The 21,554-nt window shown below is 36.4% G+C and overlaps 2 protein-coding genes and 1 pseudogene across 7 annotated transcripts in view; 1 reads left to right on the top strand and 2 right to left on the bottom strand.

Moving 5' to 3' along the window:
- Positions 1-8,991, bottom strand: part of GTF2E1 (general transcription factor IIE subunit 1) — a 35,768-nt gene extending 26,777 nt beyond the window's left edge. Inside the window, exons 1-4 of one of the 6 annotated variants that reach the window (XM_039843131.1) lie at positions 8,840-8,991; positions 6,258-6,345; positions 4,897-4,941; positions 3,586-4,063 (exon numbers count right to left, since the gene is read on the bottom strand). In XM_039843131.1, coding sequence (XP_039699065.1) covers positions 3,586-4,033 — 448 coding nt within the window. In that variant the 5' untranslated portion in view covers positions 4,034-4,063; positions 4,897-4,941; positions 6,258-6,345; positions 8,840-8,991. Of the gene's footprint in view, positions 1-3,585; positions 4,064-4,896; positions 4,942-6,257; positions 6,346-8,630 lie in introns of all 6 variants that reach the window. The other 5 variants (XM_039843132.1, XM_039843133.1, XM_039843134.1 and 2 more) reach the window with 5 other exon arrangements.
- A 27-nt stretch (positions 8,992-9,018) lies between these two features.
- Positions 9,019-21,554, top strand: part of RABL3 (RAB, member of RAS oncogene family like 3) — a 36,420-nt gene continuing 23,884 nt past the window's right edge. Inside the window, exons 1-2 of the mRNA XM_039843136.1 lie at positions 9,019-9,168; positions 13,902-13,993. Coding sequence (XP_039699070.1) covers positions 9,123-9,168; positions 13,902-13,993 — 138 coding nt within the window. The 5' untranslated portion in view covers positions 9,019-9,122. The remainder of the gene's footprint in view (positions 9,169-13,901; positions 13,994-21,554) is intronic.
- Positions 12,801-12,919, bottom strand: LOC120586930 (uncharacterized; annotated as a pseudogene).

The following is a 21,554-nucleotide window of genomic DNA, read 5'->3' as shown; positions in this document are numbered from 1 at the left end:
CAGCATCAGATTCCACAGGTTAAGGGCTCAGTCCCACAAGACTGCTCCCTGCCCACCCCATCCCCAACTTCACCTGTGCTTCTGACCAACTGGCTATAGATTAGAGGTTTCAACGACCCCGCCTCCTTGGGTTCAGTTAATTTGCTAGAGGAGCTCACAGAATGCAGGAAAACACATATGTTTACCAGTTTATGAAAGGATATGATAAAGGATACAGATGAATATCCAGATGAAAGAGCGGTGTAGGGCAAGGTATGTGGTATGGGGCACATAGCTTCCATGCCCTCTCCAGGCGTGCCACATTCCCAGCATCAACATGTGTTCACCAACTTAGAAGCTCTCTAAATCTCATACTTTTGGGATTTTATGGAGGCTTCATCATGTAGGCATGATAATCATTAACTCCATTTCAGCCCTTCTCCCTTTTCAAGAGAATGGAGGGCAGGGCTGAAAATTCCAAGCTTCTAATCATGTCTTGGTCCTTCTGGTGACCAGCCCCCATCTAGAAGCCCACCCAGAGTTGCCTCATTATAAAAACAGACAGTCCTATCACCCAGGAAATTACAATGGTTTCAGACCAAATAGAACAAAAAAATGCTCCTAGTGCTCTTATCATTTATGTAATCACAAAGGTTTTAGAAAGTCCCCAAGAAACCACACAGAAACCAACATATATTTGCTATTATCTCACACACATAGGCATCAAACACTTGGAGAGAGTTCACCCCAAGAACACCAAAGGCAAAATCTAATGGAAAGTGTGGAGAGAAACTACATTCTTGAGAGAACCTACAATCTTTAGAGACAAGAGAGATGGGGTAGGGAAAAGCTATAATTACTGGCTTATGTGTGAATTAACAATAGTAAAAGAATTCTTGCTAGACTGTTTCCTAAGCCCAGAACTTCCAGATGCTCATCACTACCCCTTGTCCAATGGCAAAGAGCGGCCCATACATTTGAGTTAAGAACTTTTTATCAGGGAAGCAGTAGTCCAGAGGTTTCGAATCTAATTCCTGAACACCCCCTATTTGATAATATAATGGTTCAACCCAATAACTGTTGAGATGGGAATGGAAATATATACCTGTCAGAAAGCCCCAACATTTGGTCATAAATATAGTCAATCTGCAATAGCAACTAGAAAATAGAATAGCTTTGTACAGGACTGAGCTTAGAATGAAAACTATAATTTATCCATTTAAACAGAGCATAAATATTACAATATTACAGCAGAAAAAGTTCTCTCCTCCTCCTCCTCTGATACACATACCAAATGTTTAATTCCCACCTTCTTCAAAATGAGTGGGAAAGGAACGAATACTGAGCAAAACAGGAAGGGAGCAGAGAGAAAAAGACCAAAGTTTCTAAAGGGAATATATAGACCAAGAAAGTGTGTCAAGTTATTAATACGAAAAAAAAAAAACACCAAAATGCCAGAACTGACAAGCAGACTGGGTCCTAATATCACCCCATCAGCACATTCGCTCCTTAAAGGAAAGTCCAAGTGTAAAGCCAAATTATAATCAAAAGGCAAGTACATTCTCAGAACAAGGGCCCCTAGTAATAAGAATTTCCAATCATGATACTTCAGGCTTCACTGTAGGGACATAACTGCCAATTAAACTGACGATTAGTGTTGGCTGACCAGGGAAACCCCCATGAGTGATACCAAGGTGAAGTGACTTATTCTTGCTCTCCTGAACTCCTTCTTTCCACCTGCTGACCATAACCTTCATAAATAAAAATACAGTCTTTGTCCAGACGGGGCACGAAACAACTGTTTCAGTTTTAATTCTCTTTCATAAAATGTTTTCATGTCCCCTACTCTATCTCAACTCTCTGATTTAAACAAACTTGACTATATTTGGATGTTAGGCCATCTCTTCCACAGGCCACCCACCTGTTGTTTACAACTAGCTTCATTCAAACACTAACTCTAGGTGAAATTCAAAGAGCATCATCTAAATACTGATATATAAGTAGTGGAATAACTTCCTTTTAGAAAGTTTCACAAAATTAAACAAGAATCAAATGATGAATAAATGTAGTAGAAGAACATTACTTTAGATTGCCCTCTCTGAGGGACAGAATAACATCTTCCACTGCAGTCAAGAGTGATGAAGATGACCACTGTAACACCAACATCTGCAGAGAATCACAAAACCAAAACCCAGAGTTCCTTTAAAAATTTGTCAGAGTGGACAGCAAAAATCATGATACTTTCCTAGTCTATTCTGAAAGCGCTCCAGATATATTCTACAACTTTCCTCTACAGCACATGCAAGCAATTCTTATACTCAGGATGGTTATAATGAAGATACTCCCTAGTTAAGCCCATTCAAGGTAAATAGTTAGATTCAAATTAAACAGTTAATTCAAATGGGAATTCTTTAAATGACTTTTCATCCAAAATGACTTCACAGTTGATAAGGAAAAAAAATCATAGGCTATCTCTAGCTCTTTTTGTCAATTATCTTAATTAATATTGGGATTATTTCCCAATTAAAAAATAATTTTAAAATTCTTTAGAATGTACAATATATAACATATAGAAAAATCTAAAAATTAAACATGTACACAAATCTGTAATTTTTTTTACAATATAACACTTCATGTGAAAGTTTAAATTACATTTTCAAAGTTTTTAAAAAGACAGATCTATGAACTAAAAAGTAAGCTATACTCTTGAATGTATCCATAACAAAGGGACAATCCAACGTCATTGACTCTTCCTACAGATTTTGACCTCCAGAAAATAATACAAAATTGATCCACTGAGTAATTAGCAAAACTAGTCTTTTTGCCAGTTTACAAATAACAAAATAGCTATACAACTCAGCACTTTAAAGTTTCTCATGTTAATGCTAAACATATTGCATTTTTAGAAAATGCGTGTTTTGTTAAATTCTGATTTTAAAAAATCCTTAAAACTAAAATATTTAAATTAAGCAAATTATGTATCATGTTGACAATTTTCTTCCACTAATAAATGGTTAAGAGACTAAATAGCTAACCACTTGTTAACTTGGAAAGGGTGCCCTTCTTTTTTCATCTGGCTAACTCTTATCTTTTAGGTCTCAGTTATTATTTAACCTCTTCCAGAGGCCTTTCCAGATTAGATGCCCTAGTTATACACTCCTGATAGCACTTTACACTTCCACTAACAAAGCATTTAAATATACTGTATTGTAACTGTGGCAGTGACTGGCACAAATAAGTGCTCAAATATTTGTTGAATGAAGAGTCAATAGTAAAGTTGCCTCAAAGTGGTAGAAGTCAACCCTTCAGATTAGGCTGCAGCTGTAAATAGGGGTAGAGGTGGGAACAGAAGTAGGAAGGCCAGGGTGGAAGAGTACACTCCCTTGTGAAGGAGAAAGGCTTTGCAAAAGCTTCCGAAAGTAGAATGACGATCAAACAAGACAATAAGACTAAGATTGTATGTTGACTTACACCAGTTCATTCGCTTTTATAATGATGTACATAACTGGTTTAAAAATTAGATGAATCAATTAAAAAAAAAAAGGATACAGATTTTATTTTAAAAAGTTACTTAAAAGAAAAATTTATAAACTGGAAAAATCTCACCTGTCATGGGATCAAAGAGCTGATTAGCTTCTAAGTCTGTAAAAGTACTACTACAGACAGGACATTTGAAGGAAGCCCGGTTGGTGGAATCTCTTTCATCAGTTTCAATCCTCCTTCTCATGTGGTCCAATTTATATTTTACCACATTAACAAGAGTACGATAATTGATAAAGTAGTAGTTATGGCGAGTGGTTTTCCCATCTGCAGCAGTCTCTACCCTCATTCTGCATTTGATGAACTTGTCTCCCTTTAAATTATTCAAAACTGATCGAAGTTGCTTCCGATCAAACTTGAGCAGCTCCAGCATATCCTCTTCTTTCACACAAGGGTTCCGGATCAAGATGTCCAAGGCCAAAGCATGCTCAATGCCATAAAACCCCCGGATCACATATTTGGCTAACCTCTTCAGTGCTGCAGGAACCTCAGTGAGGACATCTGGGTCTGCCATTTTGAGCAGCAAACTTCAACTTTAAATGTACTAAATTTGGAAAAAAAGAGAAGATTACCTAGGCATAATAAGAACATAATAATCATCTTAAATCTAGAATAATCAACCCATTAGGTAGCTACCTTGGAGTGTCATAAAAGTACTCATCATTTTAAAAGACTTAAATGCCTAAACATTTAACAGAGAACAAGATTTTCCTTCTAGAGCAGGGGTCCCCAATCCCTGGGTACTGTCTATGGCCTGTTAGGAACTGGGCTGCACAGCAGGAAGTGAGTGGCTGTTGAGCGAGCAGGCCAGCAAGGGAAACTTCACCTGTATTTGCAGCCGCTTCCCAGGACTAGCATCACCGCCTCAGCTCTACCTAAGATCAGGCATTAGGTTCTCATAGGTGCACCAGGTCCCTGGTGCCAAAAAGGTTGGGGACCACTGTTCTAGAGCACACAAAAGATTACACCTAAAAAGCTTAGCATGTTTCTTAAATGGCGATTTTCATGATCTACAGTGTGCTTGATTCCAAAAAACAACTTATTTGTTATAGCAATGATAAATTATATGAAGCACAATTTATTTCAGAAAGAGAAACACAAAAAAGCTAAATGAAGTCTCACTATTCTTGATGCTATAAATCTTTGGGAATGCTGGAAACCCCCCAAGAAGCCTAGCAGTTAGCCTATCCCTAGAGTGTCTTTATTTCCCAAATAAAGATTTTCTGCCAAGGTAGATTCTAGAATGCTTTACATAGTCATGCTCTCACAATAAAAATCACAACAAAACAACACATAAATAGTCACCAGTTGGGGTGTTTGGCAAAATTACTGTTATAAGTATGAAGGTAACACTTAGATCCAAACAGTTTTACCAACCTTGCAGTTAAATTTGATGACCAATTAACTGAACACCATACAGTTCTTAAAAAAAAAAAAAAAAAAATACTGTTAAAGTGTACAGATGAAACTTACTGGATTTTATTAACAAATGTCACTATTAAAATAATTAATTTAATTTAAAAAAAGATATACTTAAATATTGGATCCCTTGCAGAACAAAGTAATTGTATCCAATTCTTATGTCATGACCCAAAAGCTGTCTTTTAGAAGCCCAAAATGGTATGCACTAGACTTTCATGTGATTATTAAAAAGCCTGGACTTTAGAATTCAGAGTTAATTTGTGTTTTAGTAGCTGTGTGATCCTGACAAATTCCTTAAACCACCTCAAGCCACACTTTACTCTTTGAGAAATAAGATAATACTAACCTCAATGAAGTTGTTGTGATGAACAAATGAGAATGTTAAGTAAAGTGCTTAGAAAGGACTTATTAATAAGAATAGCTTCCACATTGATTTAATATGTCCCAACCTAAAAACGGTCAGGCTATTCACACAGACTATGTCAAATGAAATTCTCAACACCATAGGGAAATTTTTAAGACATCCCACTGAACTATTTCAACAGGGAATCCTATGCTGTTAACACTAGTTTTTACTGAACCTTTTATTTAAAATCAGAGGTTATCAACCTTATCAGATTCAATACCTCTTTTTACAAGAAATATTTTTATATCTGCAGTACTATACTAAAAAGATATTCCTAAATAACCAATCTATACACATTTTTTTTGAGGGGGGAATATAAGGCTAAGAAAGACTATGTTTGCTTACACCAATTCATTCACTTTTATAATAATATATATGATTGGTTTAAAAATTAGCAGAAAATTATATATGTTATAGGCCCTACCTATAATAAAGAAAAAATAGTAATAATAATATTTCATATTGTTAAATACTCAAGCATGACTACATATGAGAAAACAAAGTAGCACCTAGATCCAAACCTGTGGTCTTAGAGACTTCCTGCTAGCCCAAGGCTCAAGGGCATCAAGGAAGTGCCTGGGTTCAACACAAAAGTAGTATCATAACATACTATCACATGCACTTTGTCCTCCTTTCCAATTTAGTCTATACATTGTACTTGAACCCAGTTTTGCTTTGCTTGTTTTTTTATATGCTCAACAATTAGCAGAACACAATTCATGGCTTCAGAAACATCCAACAGATGAAAAGATGTCATACAAATGTCAAAATAATCTACTTTTTCCAGTATTATTTCCTACTATTGTATTCCTCTAACCTCCCACTGCATACACTCTTATTTTCTGAAACTAATGGTTTTCAACACTAGCTGTAAAGTAGAATCATCTGGGGAACATTTAAAAGTACCCACCTTGGTCCCATTCCCAGAGATTCTGTTTCAGCTGGTCTGGGAGGGTCAGACTGGGCATCATCTTATTTTAGAAGCTCTTTAGGGGACTCTAATAAACAGAAAAAGTCACTGCTCCACACAAATCTGGTGCCTGGCTATTACATATCCTGCAGATGCACACCCTGTAGGGGTAGGACCCTTTGCCACTTATTCAGCAAGGGAGTAACATGAGGATTCTGCAGTCTAATGGTTTGGGGTTTTGAATCTCAGTTCCAGTATTTCTTAGCCTGAGACCTTGGAAACTTCTGTCTCAGGTTCCTCATGTATAAAAAGTGATTAACAGGGCCTTCCTTGTGGAGTTGATATGGGGATTAATTCATGTACATGAATTCTCATTTTGGGGTTGGCATCATAAGAGTTCCATTAAGTACTGGCATTCATAGTAAGATCTATTTAGAAAAGTGACTCTTACAATAATATGAGTAATGGATTGAGGTAAATGAAGATGGAGGCACTGTGGAAGCATTAGGGGCTAATCAAATCTGAACTAAGAAAGAGCAAAAACTTGCAGGAGAACAAGATGAATGAAACTATTATAGAAACAAAATCAAAAGGACCCAAGAACATACTAGAAATAGAATAAGAGAATAGAAAAATTTTAAATAACTATTTTTTAAATAATGTTTTATTGTGGTAAAATACACACAAAATTTGCCAATTAGCCATTTTTAAGTATACAGTTCAGTGGTATTATACATCCATATTGTTGTATAACTATCACCACTATCCATCTCCATAACTCTTTTCATCTCATAAAAAACACTATACCCATCAAACAATAATATTTTATTAAATAATAACATATAGCTATTTGTTTCAAGCCAGTGTAACCAGAAAAGTACTATGAAAAATAGGTTATACCTGAAGAGGAACAGATTTGGTAAAAAATGCAGCATTCACTTTTAGTTGCCTAGGAAATACTACTCCTGCAAAGATGTCCAACAGGTAGCTGAACAAACGAAACTGAAGCTCAGGAAAGGAGTCATGATGTGTCGCCTTGTTCAAAATCTCTACATTCTAAAATCTTCCTTCCTGTCCACACTGCCTTCTCTCCTCCATCACTTCAACTTCTCCACATATGCTTACCCTCCTACTCAATCTCTCCATTACTTAGGTCAGAAGTCTCAAAGTGGCAGCCTCTGCCACACTATCTGACCCAAAAAATGTTTTGCAAATTTTCTGTATTTGTCAACATTTAAAAATAGTGGGATTTCACATAAATCTCAACTTTCAGCTCCTCTTGAAAATGGGAAATATCTGAGGAAAAGTGAGACCGTGTTCCCACATGGAAACAGTAAGCTGAAGCTGAAAAGCAGCTGTCACTTTTAAACAGGAAAAGAGCTTGGCTGCTTCTAGAAATTTTTTAAGAGTGGAACCTCCTAGGGTAAGCTCGTTTCTTCTTTCTAGCTTCAGAGTCTCAGTCACCTTCCAGTCTCACCTACCTCCCTGCCCAGCACAGTTGATTTTATTTTTGAATCACATGTATTCTAATCATACAAACACTGAAGAACTACTGTATACCAGGTAGAGCTGAAGAAACAAAATGGAAATGAATGCATTCTCCACATTGTCTACTCTTGTCAGCCTCATCTCAATTCCAGCAGCCACAGATGTCTTCCCCACATCCAGGCCTTCGCACACGCTGTTCTCTGCCTGAATTCTCTTCTCCTAATAATCCTTCACATCTCAAATGACATTTCCTCAGAGAGACTTTCCCGGATTCCCCTTAGTAGTTTAGTATTTTGCCCTTTCACAAATTCCCATAGCTCTTTCCCAAACTTCTTTGTTGCAGTGAATAGAATTGTACTTCTCCATGAGTATCTCTGACTCTAGGAACTTAATCTTGCTCACCACCGACTTTCCAGCATCCAGCACAGCTAGTCAAGTACTTCCATAAAACTTTCAATAGATCTGCTAAGCACGTGTTCTTCCAACATGCCTACCCTGCCGGCTTCCCCCTAATTTACTTTCTCCACTGCTGCTTCCAGAGTAGAAAAAGACAGGCTATTGGAAACACTCTTAAACTTCAAATGGTTTTATATAGGAAGTAACAGGGTTAAATTTGCAATTTTGAGATTATGCTGACTGCAGGGTGTAAAATAAAAGGAGAAAGAAGATGGAGCAGTTAGGCTATTTCAGTATACTACTATTTCAGTTCTAGAAAAACTTGGATCCTATACATTTAACTGTGGTTTTCTGTTACCATTATTTCATGGTACTCTCCACGCCTTCATAGATGAAGCTGCTTACCACCGCGAAACCTCTAAACCCTGCTGCTCTCCACGAGCCGGTTCAGTAATGATCACTCCTCTCCACTGGGAGACCCCAAATTCCCTTGGACTCTGCCGACCGAGTCCAGGGGCCACACTCGGCACAGCCAAGCTCGTCCTACCCGAGGTCGCACAAGGGCCGCTCCGGGGTCAATGGTTCTTTGAAGGACTATGGGGAGGAGGTTAACTAAGAAGGAGCGAAAAGGGGGAGAAATCATGAAATGCGACTCCGGGACAGGGAACCGAGAACAAGGAACAGGGAATAAGGTTTACCAAAGCGAATCCTCGAACACTCCCACTACAGCTTCCCTCAGCGCCTCAACTACCGGCTTAAACGCGCCACGCCACTCGTGCGACAAAGAACACGCTTTATTCCTGCGACCAGCTTTGGAAACCACCCGCTACTTTTACCCAGGCCGGCCAATCAGCACAGTGAAGACGTCAATCAAGACAGTTACACTGATTGGCCAATGAAAGTGAAGGCTTTGCCTCCATACCCAGCTCTGATTGGCCTACAATCCGGAACAGGCGTTAACCCCAGGAAGGCAGTAGCAAGATGGCGTCCCTGGATCGGGTGAAGGTACTGGTATTGGGAGACTCAGGTGAGCTGCTTAACCCACCTCTGGGGCTCCCGAGACTTTTGAGTTATCCGATAACTACTACTTCCGATCCCCTCCAACTAACTGGCTCCGACCTGAGGCCCAAATCTCTCTCAAGGCCGAAAGACTACACTTCCCAGAGGACTTTGTTCTGGTTGACGAAGTGATGGCGTCCCGCGGATGGGCGCGGAGTCCCGGTACTTCTAGGCCTTCCCATTTTTCCACGTCAGTCTCCAGGGCGACCGTAGCATAGCGTGTATTGTCAATTCCTTTGTTTTAAAAGATAGGGAGACTGAGTATTGTATTGGGTGTCGTGCTAAGACAGAAGTTAGGACTGTGCCTTCAAGAGATTTGTTCATTAAAGAAGTCAAACGTGCACTTAAGAACAATGAAACTGTTCCAAGTGCTTTGATATATTAACTTATTTAATACTGAGATCAGCCATATTACCCCATTCTACAAATGAGAAATGAAGCAGAGAGATGTGGATGACAGAACCGGTTTGAACCAGAGTCCACGTACTTAAACACTAAGCTATATTATAAAATGAAATATTGGATGGTAGTCCTGTTTTACTGTCAGCTGGGCTTCTTGATTTCTTTGCTGTCTTTAATCTTAATTGAAAACCTGTTACATGCTAGATTGCAAGAAATAGAGAAATTAAGATAAGGGCCATATTATGTAGTAGCTAGAACTTAAAGCTGAGCCCACTTTAGTCCTAGTGTTAAAATTCTTCTTTTGACGCCTTGGCATTTGAAAAATATTGAAGTCTGCATTTCCTCTTCCCACCTTACTATCATTCTCTTTCTCAGCATAGCCTCCCCTCCTATGCTCCTTAAGAATTTAGAATAAATGCTAACCTTTCAGTTCATAGATGTGCTTTTTTGAAGTTAATCTTTGAATGTGTGTTGTGAGCAAAGTCATTGTTCCTGATGCTTGGAGGTAGAGAGGATATACCCCAAAGAGCTTGAAAACTACCCTTACAGAACTAAATAACATTGTCAGGGAGAAGAAAAGGTTGAGAACATTTTCACATTGCCTGAAGATTACTTACATTAACAAAATATTTTACAGAGAGCATATTTAAAATTCCCTTGAAGTTGCATTATGAAATTCTAAACAAAATCCATTTATGTCAACTCCAGTTCTTTAGCTTGAAGTGGTACTGAAGTTAATAAAATCACTCAGTTTTACAGTTGAAGGAAGTAATGGTGGTCTAAAGGGATTTGGTAGGTATCAAGTAGAATTTAGAACTGAAATACAGAGCTAACATAGTTTCATGTAATTTGAAGTGGGTGTTCTCTCTTTTCATAATTCCCTTTTCTATTTCATCTCATTATCTGTTTGTGCTACATGTTGTTGGAACTAGTCGATTTTATTTTTCCAAAAATACTTTACCTACTATATAGCAAGCACTATACTAGGTGCTGGGGTTATAACTGTGGAATCAATGCATTACATAACAGGGTTGAACTGGCTGCTTTATTAAATGTGGAAAAATGATCAGGCAATTAGTAAGATTTTTTTTCATTATAGTTTAGTTGTAAAACAGAAAACACAGCCATGTGCATCGGGAAAGTGATTGATCTTGTCACACATTCACTGATATTAGACAATATGTGCAAAGTCAGTTGTTGCCTTTTTATCAGTTCCCTTTTAATAGTGATTTGCTATCTGACAGGTTAGAATATACTTTTTACAATTCATCTGCCTTCGTATTCAAACTTCAAAGTTTACTTTTGAATAACACCCTATTTCCCTCATGAAATTTTGAAGACTTTACCAATATATAAAGGAATGATTTGGGATTTAGAGATTTGTTTTGTATCCCTAGAGATATTTGATAATTTAGTAAGGAATTGTGAAAGTCTCACTGACCTGCACATACCGACTTCTCTTTGTTCTTTCAGAGATAAGGGATGAGCGTAATACATTACCAACAACTATATTTGGAGTTGATATTTATTTAATTATATTGGGCCTTTTACCACAGCAAATCAGTGCATTTTTAAAATCTAATTTAGTTCAACGGTGAAAACAGAATTATAACCTCCAAAAATTCTTAAAGAAATAAATAGCCATTATTTCTGGTGCTTCAATTTTTCTTCCTGTTTAGCCAACTCATCACCCAAAGCAGTTAATTTATGGAGAGCTATGCAATGTTACTGCATAAAGATGCTTACTTTGATACAGTTAAGCTTAACTAGAAGCTCAAGCTTTGCATCAAGCTAGTAATTAAATGCCTAGATATATACATGCAAATACAAAAAACAATATGCCCTAAAGATCGTACATGGATGCTGTGCAATAAATACAAAGACAAAGCCAAGTTTGAGTACACAAAAAACTTCAATGTCTTTGCAAAAAATGAAAAGAATAAAAGGGAAACCTGGGGAAATATATTAGCCAAATGTTTCACTAATATCTAAAGAAGTCATGTAATCTGAAAACACTAAAACTCAATAGATAAATGGGCAGAGCACATCAATAGGTAATTTGTAAGAGAGGAAAGACAACTGATTAACAAATATAGTAATGTATATCTTTACCTGGAGGTAAAGAAATGCAAACTAAAGCAAGATGTTACTTTTTTTTCTCTTTTCAAATTAACAGAGATGAAGAAAGCAAATACATGATATTGCTGAGGTACAACAAGACCATACTATTTATAGGAGTTCATTCATTGATTCAGGCAAATGTGCATGACTGATGGCGGAGTAACCAGATGAAAGTTGTTGGTATATATCAAGAACTTTTCAGCACCACTGCCACCCACCACCAAAAATAAATAAATAAATAACTTTAAATGTTCATTTCCTTTTACATATTAATTTCACTTCTGGGAAATTATACTAAGGAAATAATTTTAATTTTAAATGAAAGTTTAAACAAATCTTTTCTTAGCATAGTGAAAATTTCAAAACACCCTAAATATCTAATAATGAGGAAATGGTTAAGTAAATTGCTATGTCTGAACTACAGTGGAAACAATAAACATGTTTAGGAAGATTCTGTAATAACATGGAAAATTTTAGTCACTAAATAAAAACTAATTACAGCCCTCTTCTGAGCACTGGAAAAAAATCAGTAAAACCCCATGCCGATCCTCAAAAAAGTCAAAACTAGACAGAGGGCATAACACCTATAAACAAACAAGTGTAATAATCTATTTTAAGCGTTCTGTAGAAAAATGTAGAGAATACAGTGGGGACCCAGAATATGGTGGATGATGTGCTTAATCAGGAAAGATTTTATAACTAGAATGATCCTGGTCTTGACAGATTAATTCACTAGGCCAATAGAGAAGGAGAAATGGAGGAGGGGCATAGGTAGGATATTCCAGACAGAACCAGCTGTGTAAACAAAGGCTTACGTGTTATTGTTTTTTAAGTACGCCATGTATATAGTCACGGTAAAAACCTGCATATGCAAAAACTGCTTATGGAATTAAGTAAACCTACATGTTGACAGTAGTGCTCTTTAGGTGGTTTTTTCTCTTTTTTAAAAAATATTTTCTAGATTGTTTGTAAAGGTAACTTTTTTTTCTTTTTTTTAGGTGAGGCAACCTTTGGTTGACCTCACAGATTGCAAGGACCTTGTCAGCTTACAATCCCTTATTTTTTTTTTTTTTAATATACCTACAGCACCTAGTCTTCCTAGGTAGTTTCCCATCCAAGTACTAACCAGGCCCAACCCTGTTTAGCTTCCAAGATCAGACGGGATCAGGCTTGTTCAGGGTAGCATGGCCGTAGACTATAAAGGTAACTTTTTATAATAGAAAATAAACATAAGTGAGATGTTCATATACAATAATACACACAAAGAAATGGTCTAAAGTTTTGATACAACTAATGATGCATAAAGATTCACCAACTGTGCTTGTCATAATGGCATCAAAATGCTATTAATTGAATGAGTGACTATACATGGATGTACAAGGAGTCAGAAAAGATTTTAAAACTAGAATGATGCTGGTCTTGACAGATTAATTCACCCTTGACAGATTACTTAAATGAAGGAGAGCTCATTTTCTTTCTTCTTCATGCAGATCTCCAAATCCTCGGTTGTCCTGAACTCAAGAGTTCTAAAAGAAAATCAAGTGCTGCCTTAAAGTAAAGGGCCGTGATATAGAAGAGGGAGTAAGGTTCTCTTTTTCCATGTGGTTGAACTAGAGTGTCTAAATAGGAATTGTGAAATGGTGAGTCCCTGTCATAGACATTGTACAAGAACAGTCTTGAAGACCATCTAACAGGGTGCTATGGAAGGATTCTCTCCATTGTCAGTCAACAGAGGATTACCTCCAAGATTTGTTAATATTCTACAGTTCTGATGAAAGGCTCAATAGATGAAACCATTCAATGGAAAGAGATGTATTCAAGTGAAATTGTCCTAGAGCAGTAGCTCTCAAAGTGAGGCTCCTGGACTAGTATCATTAACTAACAACCACCAGGAAGTTTGTTAGAAGTGCAAAAAGTTTGAGCTCCATGACAGACCTGCAGAATCAGAAACTCTGAGGACAAGACCCAGCATTCTGTGTTTTAACAAGCCTTGTGTAATTCTGATGTGAAATTTTAGAGGCCCACTTTCCTCAACTATCTGTTTATTAATAAAGCTTATTAAATGGTATCGTGTGAACACCCTTTAAACAACTATACATACCATAACTGCATATTCTCAGTCATACTTTTGCCATAATTGATTTCAGCATGATTCATGTGCTCTTGTATCTTTTATAGGTGTTGGGAAATCTTCACTAGTTCATCTTCTGTGTCAAAATCAAGTACTGGGAAATCCGTCATGGACTGTAGGCTGCTCCGTAGATGTCAGGGTATGTTTCCTAATTTTAGTTTTTTAGTAGTCATATTAAAGATAACTCATTCAAACTATAATTATCGAATTACAGTACTGTGGTCAAGATTAAGTAATGATAATAGCCGGTCTTTATTAACACCTGCTCTGTGCTGGGTAGTATGCCAAATGTTTTACCTGTCTTTGCTTACTTAATCTTTTTTAAACTGAGATATAGCTGCATAAACTAAGGCATAGAGAAGAAAGGTAACTTGGCGAAATTCAGTCAGTGCATAACAAAGCAGAGTCAAGGTTTTATCACTCTTAGTCTGAATCCAGAGACTTAAGTTTTAATTACTATGCTGTACATCTGGAGTTTACATATTCCATAAATAATTCTGCCTAAGGCTTTGCCACTAGAGGAGACATACGACTTTCGGCTAGAAATATACTGCAAAGGCAAAGCTTCTGGAGCTTTATGTGTAGGTCATTTATTCCTCCTCACATTTAGGAAACATAGGTGCAGTTTCCACTGAATTAAATATCTTCCCAGATATTGTTAGTGTTTGCTAATTCCAGCTAGTCCTGTCCAAGAGTCTGTTCTGCTGGCATACTCTCTCCACTGAGTTAAGAAATAAATAGGGAAGGAATGGTAGGTAGCTAGATTGACAGTTATTTTTCTTCGGTTCTTCGAAGCTCTTGTTCCACAGTCTGTGACTTATATAGCCTTGCACATGCTCTCTCTTTCTCTCTTGATTTGTTCACCTCTCTTTTTTTGTTTGCCTCTTTACATCTTCAAGAAATAGGAAATGAGTCTGTATACTACTTTTAATTTCTTTAACTTGATATTCCATAAATGAAAGTATTGATATACATTTAAATAACACAAATTCCAGTACTCCTGGTAAGAAAAGCAGAGGTCTCTTAATAAGTACTTCATCTTCACAAACAGCTGCTTTAGAGATTGCTCTGTGCTCAGTGCAAAAAGCATCTTTTACGGAACTATTTACAAATGTCAACAACCATGTTAATTTAGGTGAAACCTTTCCTGTGTCAAGTTTGCAAGAAAATTCTTCAAATGAGTTTCTATCAAATACATCAAATATATTGTATCATTGGGGCATCACCAGGAACTAGACAAATAAAAAGTAAACATGTTATTGTAAAGAAGAAATATTCTCTTCCTTAAGCTATTCCTCAAGGTGCTGTAGTATGACTGCAGAGCCTGCTTTTTGAAAGATATAAAACATGTTTTCATTGGAAATTTCTTATGCATGCAAGTAGTTCAATTAGTTATACATTCTGAGAGTTCTTGCACAAATAGTAAAATGATAAAAAGTTTGGTTAGGTTTCAGAACCAGATTAAAATAATTTTTTGAAAGTAAAACAGAATCTTGTCAGACTAATAATTATTACTTTTTAAGATAATTTCTTCTCTCTAGTTGCTTTTAAAATATTTTTTTTGTAATCTTTAATGTTCTGTAGTTTTGCTAACCTATATCCAGGTGTGGATTAGCTTTTAGTCATCCTATTCAGAAGTTGTTCTTCTCATGCCTGTCTTCATTTTTCAAAATGTTTGTCATCCTTCATTCTCTTTTTTTTCAACTTCTGTTAGATTTTTGTCCTCTATATCTTCTAACTGCACTTCCATGTTCTTTATTCTTTCTTTCTCCTTGGTGCATTCTGGATAATATAGTACTGTCTACCTTCCAGTTAACTAAGAATCTCTTTACCTGTGTCTAATCTGCTTTTTACTATATCTACTCAATTTTTTATGTTAGTAACTATAATTTTTAGATGTTCTTTTTGATTCTTTTTCAAATATCAAAAATTTTCAAAATATCCTGACCTTTCGTTATGGTTTTACTTTTCTTCTTTTTACTTTTTTTTCTTTTTACTTTTTTTTCTTTTTTCTTCTATTTCTTTTTTAATCATTTTAAACATACTATTTAAACATACTATGTTATGGTTTCTTTTGGATCGTTCTTTTTTTTTTCAGGGTGGGTAATAGATATCCTACTTGCTATATATCTTGACTCTATGAAAATGTGTCTTTTTGTATGGTTTGTAATTCTTCGAAGATGATCACATCTTCAGCGGGATTTTTTTTCCTCTTCCTTGTGGAAGTCCTATATGCTGTGCCTTTTAATTCTGTTGCTGTCAGAGCCCTTGGGTTTTCAGTGGTCCTTAAAATTTCTCAGCTAGGGTTTCCTTGCCATCTAGATCATGTTTCCCCTAATATCTGATTGTAACATGGGCCTGAGGTTTTCATTTTTTGCAGACCTTTTATCTACTCTCTGCCACCCTACCTGAGGTTCCTGACAAAGTCTTTTCTGCTTTTCTGAGCTAGTGGATAGAGTTTTTCCTATTCTCTTTTACTGACTGGGCAGCTCATCAACAGTCTAGATTTCTGAAGGGAAATACAGTTTTGTCTTTGTCATTCACCCACATATAAAAGCTGGAAAACAGATCTCTATTCCTGGATGGGCACTAAAACTCCAGGGACCAGCCCCTGAAACTATATCTGAATCTAGGTCAGTTCCCATTTCTCACTCTGATTTTAAGTTCTTTCTTCATTTCTGGCTTCTGGGAATTTCCCATTCTTTCTTTTGAATGTGTCTTCTTTATTTATTCATTTATTTTATATTTTATGGCATTTCTGTGCATTTCATGTCAGAGAGAACTTGTCTGCCATTTCAGCTTACCATGTTTCCAAATTCCTAGATATGGAAGAAAAACAAATTCTAGAGAGTTAAATGGCAACTTCATGTAACTTTGAGAGATCTAATAGCAAGTTCTGGACAAAATCTCCCTTTGAACTTTTCGAGCTCCCTTTCTGTGAGATAACATATTGAAAAGAAATATATTTAAACACTCACTTCTTGTGTCAATCCCCATATTGCCTTTTGCTTCTTAAAGAGTGAACTTAGACTAATAAGTTTACTTCTGTGAGCTTTAGTATGTCATCTTCAAAGTAGAGGTAAGTAGTACCTGCTTCTTCTAACCTACAGGTTTGTAAGGAGGATCAGAGAAGCTTAAGATAGGAATTTAAGGTATAGTGCTTTACAATTTGAAATTGGTTCAGATTTCTCCCCCACGCTCCGCCTGCCCTGTTGCCCCTGTCCTGCCCCCTTATCCCATACCCAGAGCTCAGTCTGCTCATGTAATTTACCTTTTGGCTTTTTTTTTTTTTTGCCCCTTCTTATTGAATTGGCTAAATCTCCAGTACAGTATGGAATAGAAATGGTGACAGTGGACATCCTTAACTCAATCCCAGTCTTGGGAAATTTTCAATGTAATATCCTTAAGTATGATGTTTGCTCTGAGATTTTTTTGTAGGTATGCTTTATCAAATTAAAGTTCCTTTCTGTTCCTGTCTTAATGAAAATTTGTATCATGAACTGGTGTTAGGTTTTATCAGTTGCTTTTTTGTGATAATCATAATGTTCCAGCTTTATTTTTTGACTATGGTGAATTATGTTGATTTTTAAATGTTAAACCAACTGTATTCTTGGAATAAATCCAACTTGGTCTTGATGTATTAGTTACATATCACTAGATTCAGTTGCTAATATTTTTTCAAATATTTGCATCTAATTTCCTGAGAAATATTGGCCTATCATTTTCCTTGTGGAGTTTTGGTAACAGGGTTATACTAGCTTCATTAAAGGAGCTGGGAACTGTTATTTATGTATCTGTTCTTTGGAAGAGTTTATGTAAAATTGGTATTATTTCTTTCTTAAATATATGAAAGACGTCACAGGTGAAACCATTGGCCTAAAGTTTTCTTGGTGAGAGATTTTTAAATAACATTAAGGAAAATATGAAAATAACTATATTCTTCTTGTGTCGATTTGGGTAACATGTTTTTGTTTGTTTCAAAAAATTGTCAAAAAAATTTTTATATCCTCTATTGTCTTTCAATATAGGTAGAATTTTTAGTAGTATTTATTACTTTTTTCATATGGCTTTTCTCTTATTTTCTTGAACAGTCTTGCCAAAGTTCTATCAAGGATCAGTTTTGGGCTTTATTGATTTTCTCTATTTTATATTTGTTTTCTATTTCATTAATTTCTGCTCTTTTCTTTACTAGGTCCATACTTTCTTTGGATTTAATTTGCTGACTTTTTTCTAACTTCTTGAAATTGATATTTTCATTGATTTTTTTTCAGGCTTCCTTTTAGAGCACTAAGGCTCTAAATTTTTAACTAGGCACAGCTTTGGCTGTACCTCTGAAATTTTGTTCATAATCATTCAGTTCAAAATACTCTCTGATTTCCATTGTGATTTCTTCTTTAACTCATGGGTCGTTTAGAAATGTGCCACTTAATTTCCAAACATTTAAAAATGTTTATTATCTTTTCATTATTGCTTTCTAGCTTACTTTTATTATCTTTAGAACATGTACTATATGACTTTATCCTTTGAAATTTGCTAAGATTTGCTTGATCCCATTATATGGTCAATTTTGGTAAATATTTCATGTGCACTTCAAAAGTGCATATTTTGTAGTTCTTCTAAATATATAATTTTGTATCAGTTTAAGGTGTGCAACATAATTATTTGACGTGTGTGTGTGTGTGTGTGTGTGTGTGTGTGTATTACAAATGATTACCTCATTAAGTTTCATTAATGTCTGTCACCTTACATAGTTTCAAATTTATTTTTCTGTGATGAGAACTTTTAGATCTAATGTCCATCAACAGATAGATAAAGAAAATGTCCATTAACAGATAAATGGATATATATGTGTATATATATGTGTATGGATATATATATATATATATATATATATATATATATATCAGTGAAATATTATTTAGCCATAAAAAGGAAATCCTGCCATTCGGAACAACAAATACTTATAAATATATGTACTTCTTATAAGTAGAATATAACTAAATTTTTTAATAAAATTTTTTATTTTTTAATGAATTTTGTTTTGTAATAATTTTTTCAATTCGCATACAATATTATGTTAGTTTCAGGTGTACAACATAGTGATTAGACATTTATATAACTTATGAAGTAATCACCCTAAGTCTAGTACCCATCTGACACCATGCATAGTTATTACAATATTATCAATAATATTTCCTATACTGTACTTTACATCCCAGTGACTGTTTCTATAACTGCATATCTTAATCCCTTTCCCTTTTTCATTCATCTCCCCATGCCCCTCCCATCTGACAACCATCAAAATGTTCTATCTGAGAGTTTGTTTCTATTATTTTGTTCATTTATTTTGTTTTTTAGATTCTACATGTAAGTGAAATCACATGGTATTTGTCTTTCTCTGACTTACTTCACTTAGTGTAATACCTTCTAGGTTTACCTATGTTGCAGATAGCAAGATTTCCTTATTTTTTATGGTTACGTAAATATGTACCACCTCTTCATTATCCATTCCTCTACTGATGGACACTTAGGTTGCTTCTATATCATAGCTATTGTAAGTAATGCCACAATGAGCATAGGGATGCATGTGTCTTTTTGAATTAGTGTTTTGGGTTCTTTCAAATAAATATCCAGAAGCCTAAGTGTTGAGTCCTTCTTTATATCTTGTGATAGCCTTTGTTTTAAAGTCTATTTTATCTGGTAATTGCTGCCCCCATCTTTGTTTGTTTGTTTGTTTGTTTCTATTTTCATGAAATATCTTTTTTCCATTCCTTTACTTTCAGTCTGTGTGTCTTTGGATTTGAAGTGAGTCTCTCGTAGGCAGCATATGTATGGTACTTGTTTTCTTATCCATTCAGCCACCCTATGTTTTTGATTAGAGCACTTAATCCATTTACATTTAAAGTTATTGTTGATAGGTATGTAGTTATTGCCATTTTATTTGTCATATTTTTTACCCTCCCCTTCTCCCTTCTCCTCCCACTCCTCAAAGTCCCTTTAACATTTCTTGTAATACTGGTTTGGTGATGATGAGCTCTTTTAGGTTTTTCTTGCCTGGGAAGCCCTTTATCTGTCCTTCAATTCTAAATGGTAGCCTTGCTGGATAGAGTAGGTCCCTGCTTTTCATTACTTTGAAAATTTAATGCCAGTCCGTCTGGCCTACAAAGTTTCTTTTAAGAAATCGGCTGACAGTCTTATTGGGAACTCCTTTGTAAGTAACTACCTGCTTTTTTCTTGTTACTTTTAAGATTCTTTGTCTTTCATCTTTGGCATTTTAATTATGATGCGTCTTACTGTGGACCTCTTTGGGTTCATCTTGTTTGGGAGTTTCTGCCTTGCTGTGGGCCTCTTTGGGTTCATCTTGTTTGGGAGTTTCTGCGCTTCCTGGATTTGTATGCCTGTTTCCTTCACTAGGTTAGGGAAATTTCCCTCATTATTTCTTCAGGTAGCTTTTCGATTCTTTGCTCTGTCTCTCTGTTCTCCTCTGGGACCCCTATTATGCGAAAGTTGATACACTTGATATTGTCCAGAGGTCCTTTAAACTGTCCTCATTTTTTTGGATTCTTTTTTTTTTTCTTGCTGTTCTGATTGGGTGTTTTCTGATGTCTTACCAAATGACTGATTCAGTCCTCTGCTTCATCTAATCTACTCTTGGTTCCCTTTAATGTATTCTTTATTTCAGTTACTGTATTCCTCATTTCTGACTGGTTCTTTTTTATGTTTTCTGTCTCCATTTTTATGTTTCCTATCTCTTTGTTAAAGTTCTCACTGAGTTCATCTGCTTTTCCCCTACATTCATTGAGCATCCTTATAACCAGTGTTTTGAACTCTGTGTCTGGTAGATTGCTCGTCTCCATTTTATTTAGTTCTTTTTCTGGAGTTTTGTTCTATTCTTTCATTTGGGACATATTTCTTTGTGTCCTCATTTTAGCTACCTCCTCGTGTTTGTTTCTGTGTATTAGATAGAGCTGCTATGTTGGTAGAGGGCCTTATGTAGTAGGTGTCCTGTGGGGCCCAATGGTACAGTCTCCCCAGTCACTTGAGTCTAGTGCTCCAAGTGTGTCCCTTATATGGGTTGTGTGTGCCCTCTTTTTGTAGTTGAACCTTGATTGCTGTTGGCACATCAGTGAGAGAGATTGACCCTCAGGCAGATTGGCCGTGAGGACTATGACTACAGCAGAGGAGCTATTGTACAGAGGCTGACCCTCTGGAGCAGGATTCACTTTAGTGGAGCTCTGGTGCCTGCTGAGTTTATCCTTTGTGATGGCGCTCTGGTGTGGCCTCAAGCTGGCCACTGGGTGTGTCGGGTCTGGGGGCTCTTGAGGGGGAGGGGAGGGGGACTCTGGTGTAGGCCAGGGTCAGCTACTGCCTGTGCTTTGCCTGTGCCCTGCCTAGGGCCACTTTGTATGAGCTACAGAGTAATCTGCAGATGATTGCCACTTGTGCTGGGCCTGGAGGTACCTGGGAGAGGCAAAACTGTAAACCAAGACCGGCTGCTGATAGTCCCAGGCTTGGGACTGCTTAGCAAGAGGTGCCTAGCATACTAAAGCCAGATGCTACTTGTTTGGGGTTTTGAATCTTTGAGAGATTTTTAGAAAGTCCACAGCATGAGCCAAAACAGGCCATTTGTATGGAAATACCACTGGAGGCTGCTTGGGTGGGCCTGCAAGTTAGATGGGGCCGAGTCTCAGAATCACCAG

This window comes from Pteropus medius, unplaced genomic scaffold (genome assembly GCF_902729225.1).
Source record: "Pteropus medius unplaced genomic scaffold, Ma_sr-lr_union100, whole genome shotgun sequence".
In the NCBI taxonomy this organism is placed as follows: Eukaryota; Metazoa; Chordata; class Mammalia; order Chiroptera; family Pteropodidae; genus Pteropus; species Pteropus medius.
Note: the sequence above shows the minus strand (reverse complement) of the source record. Positions and strands in the feature narration are given on the sequence as shown.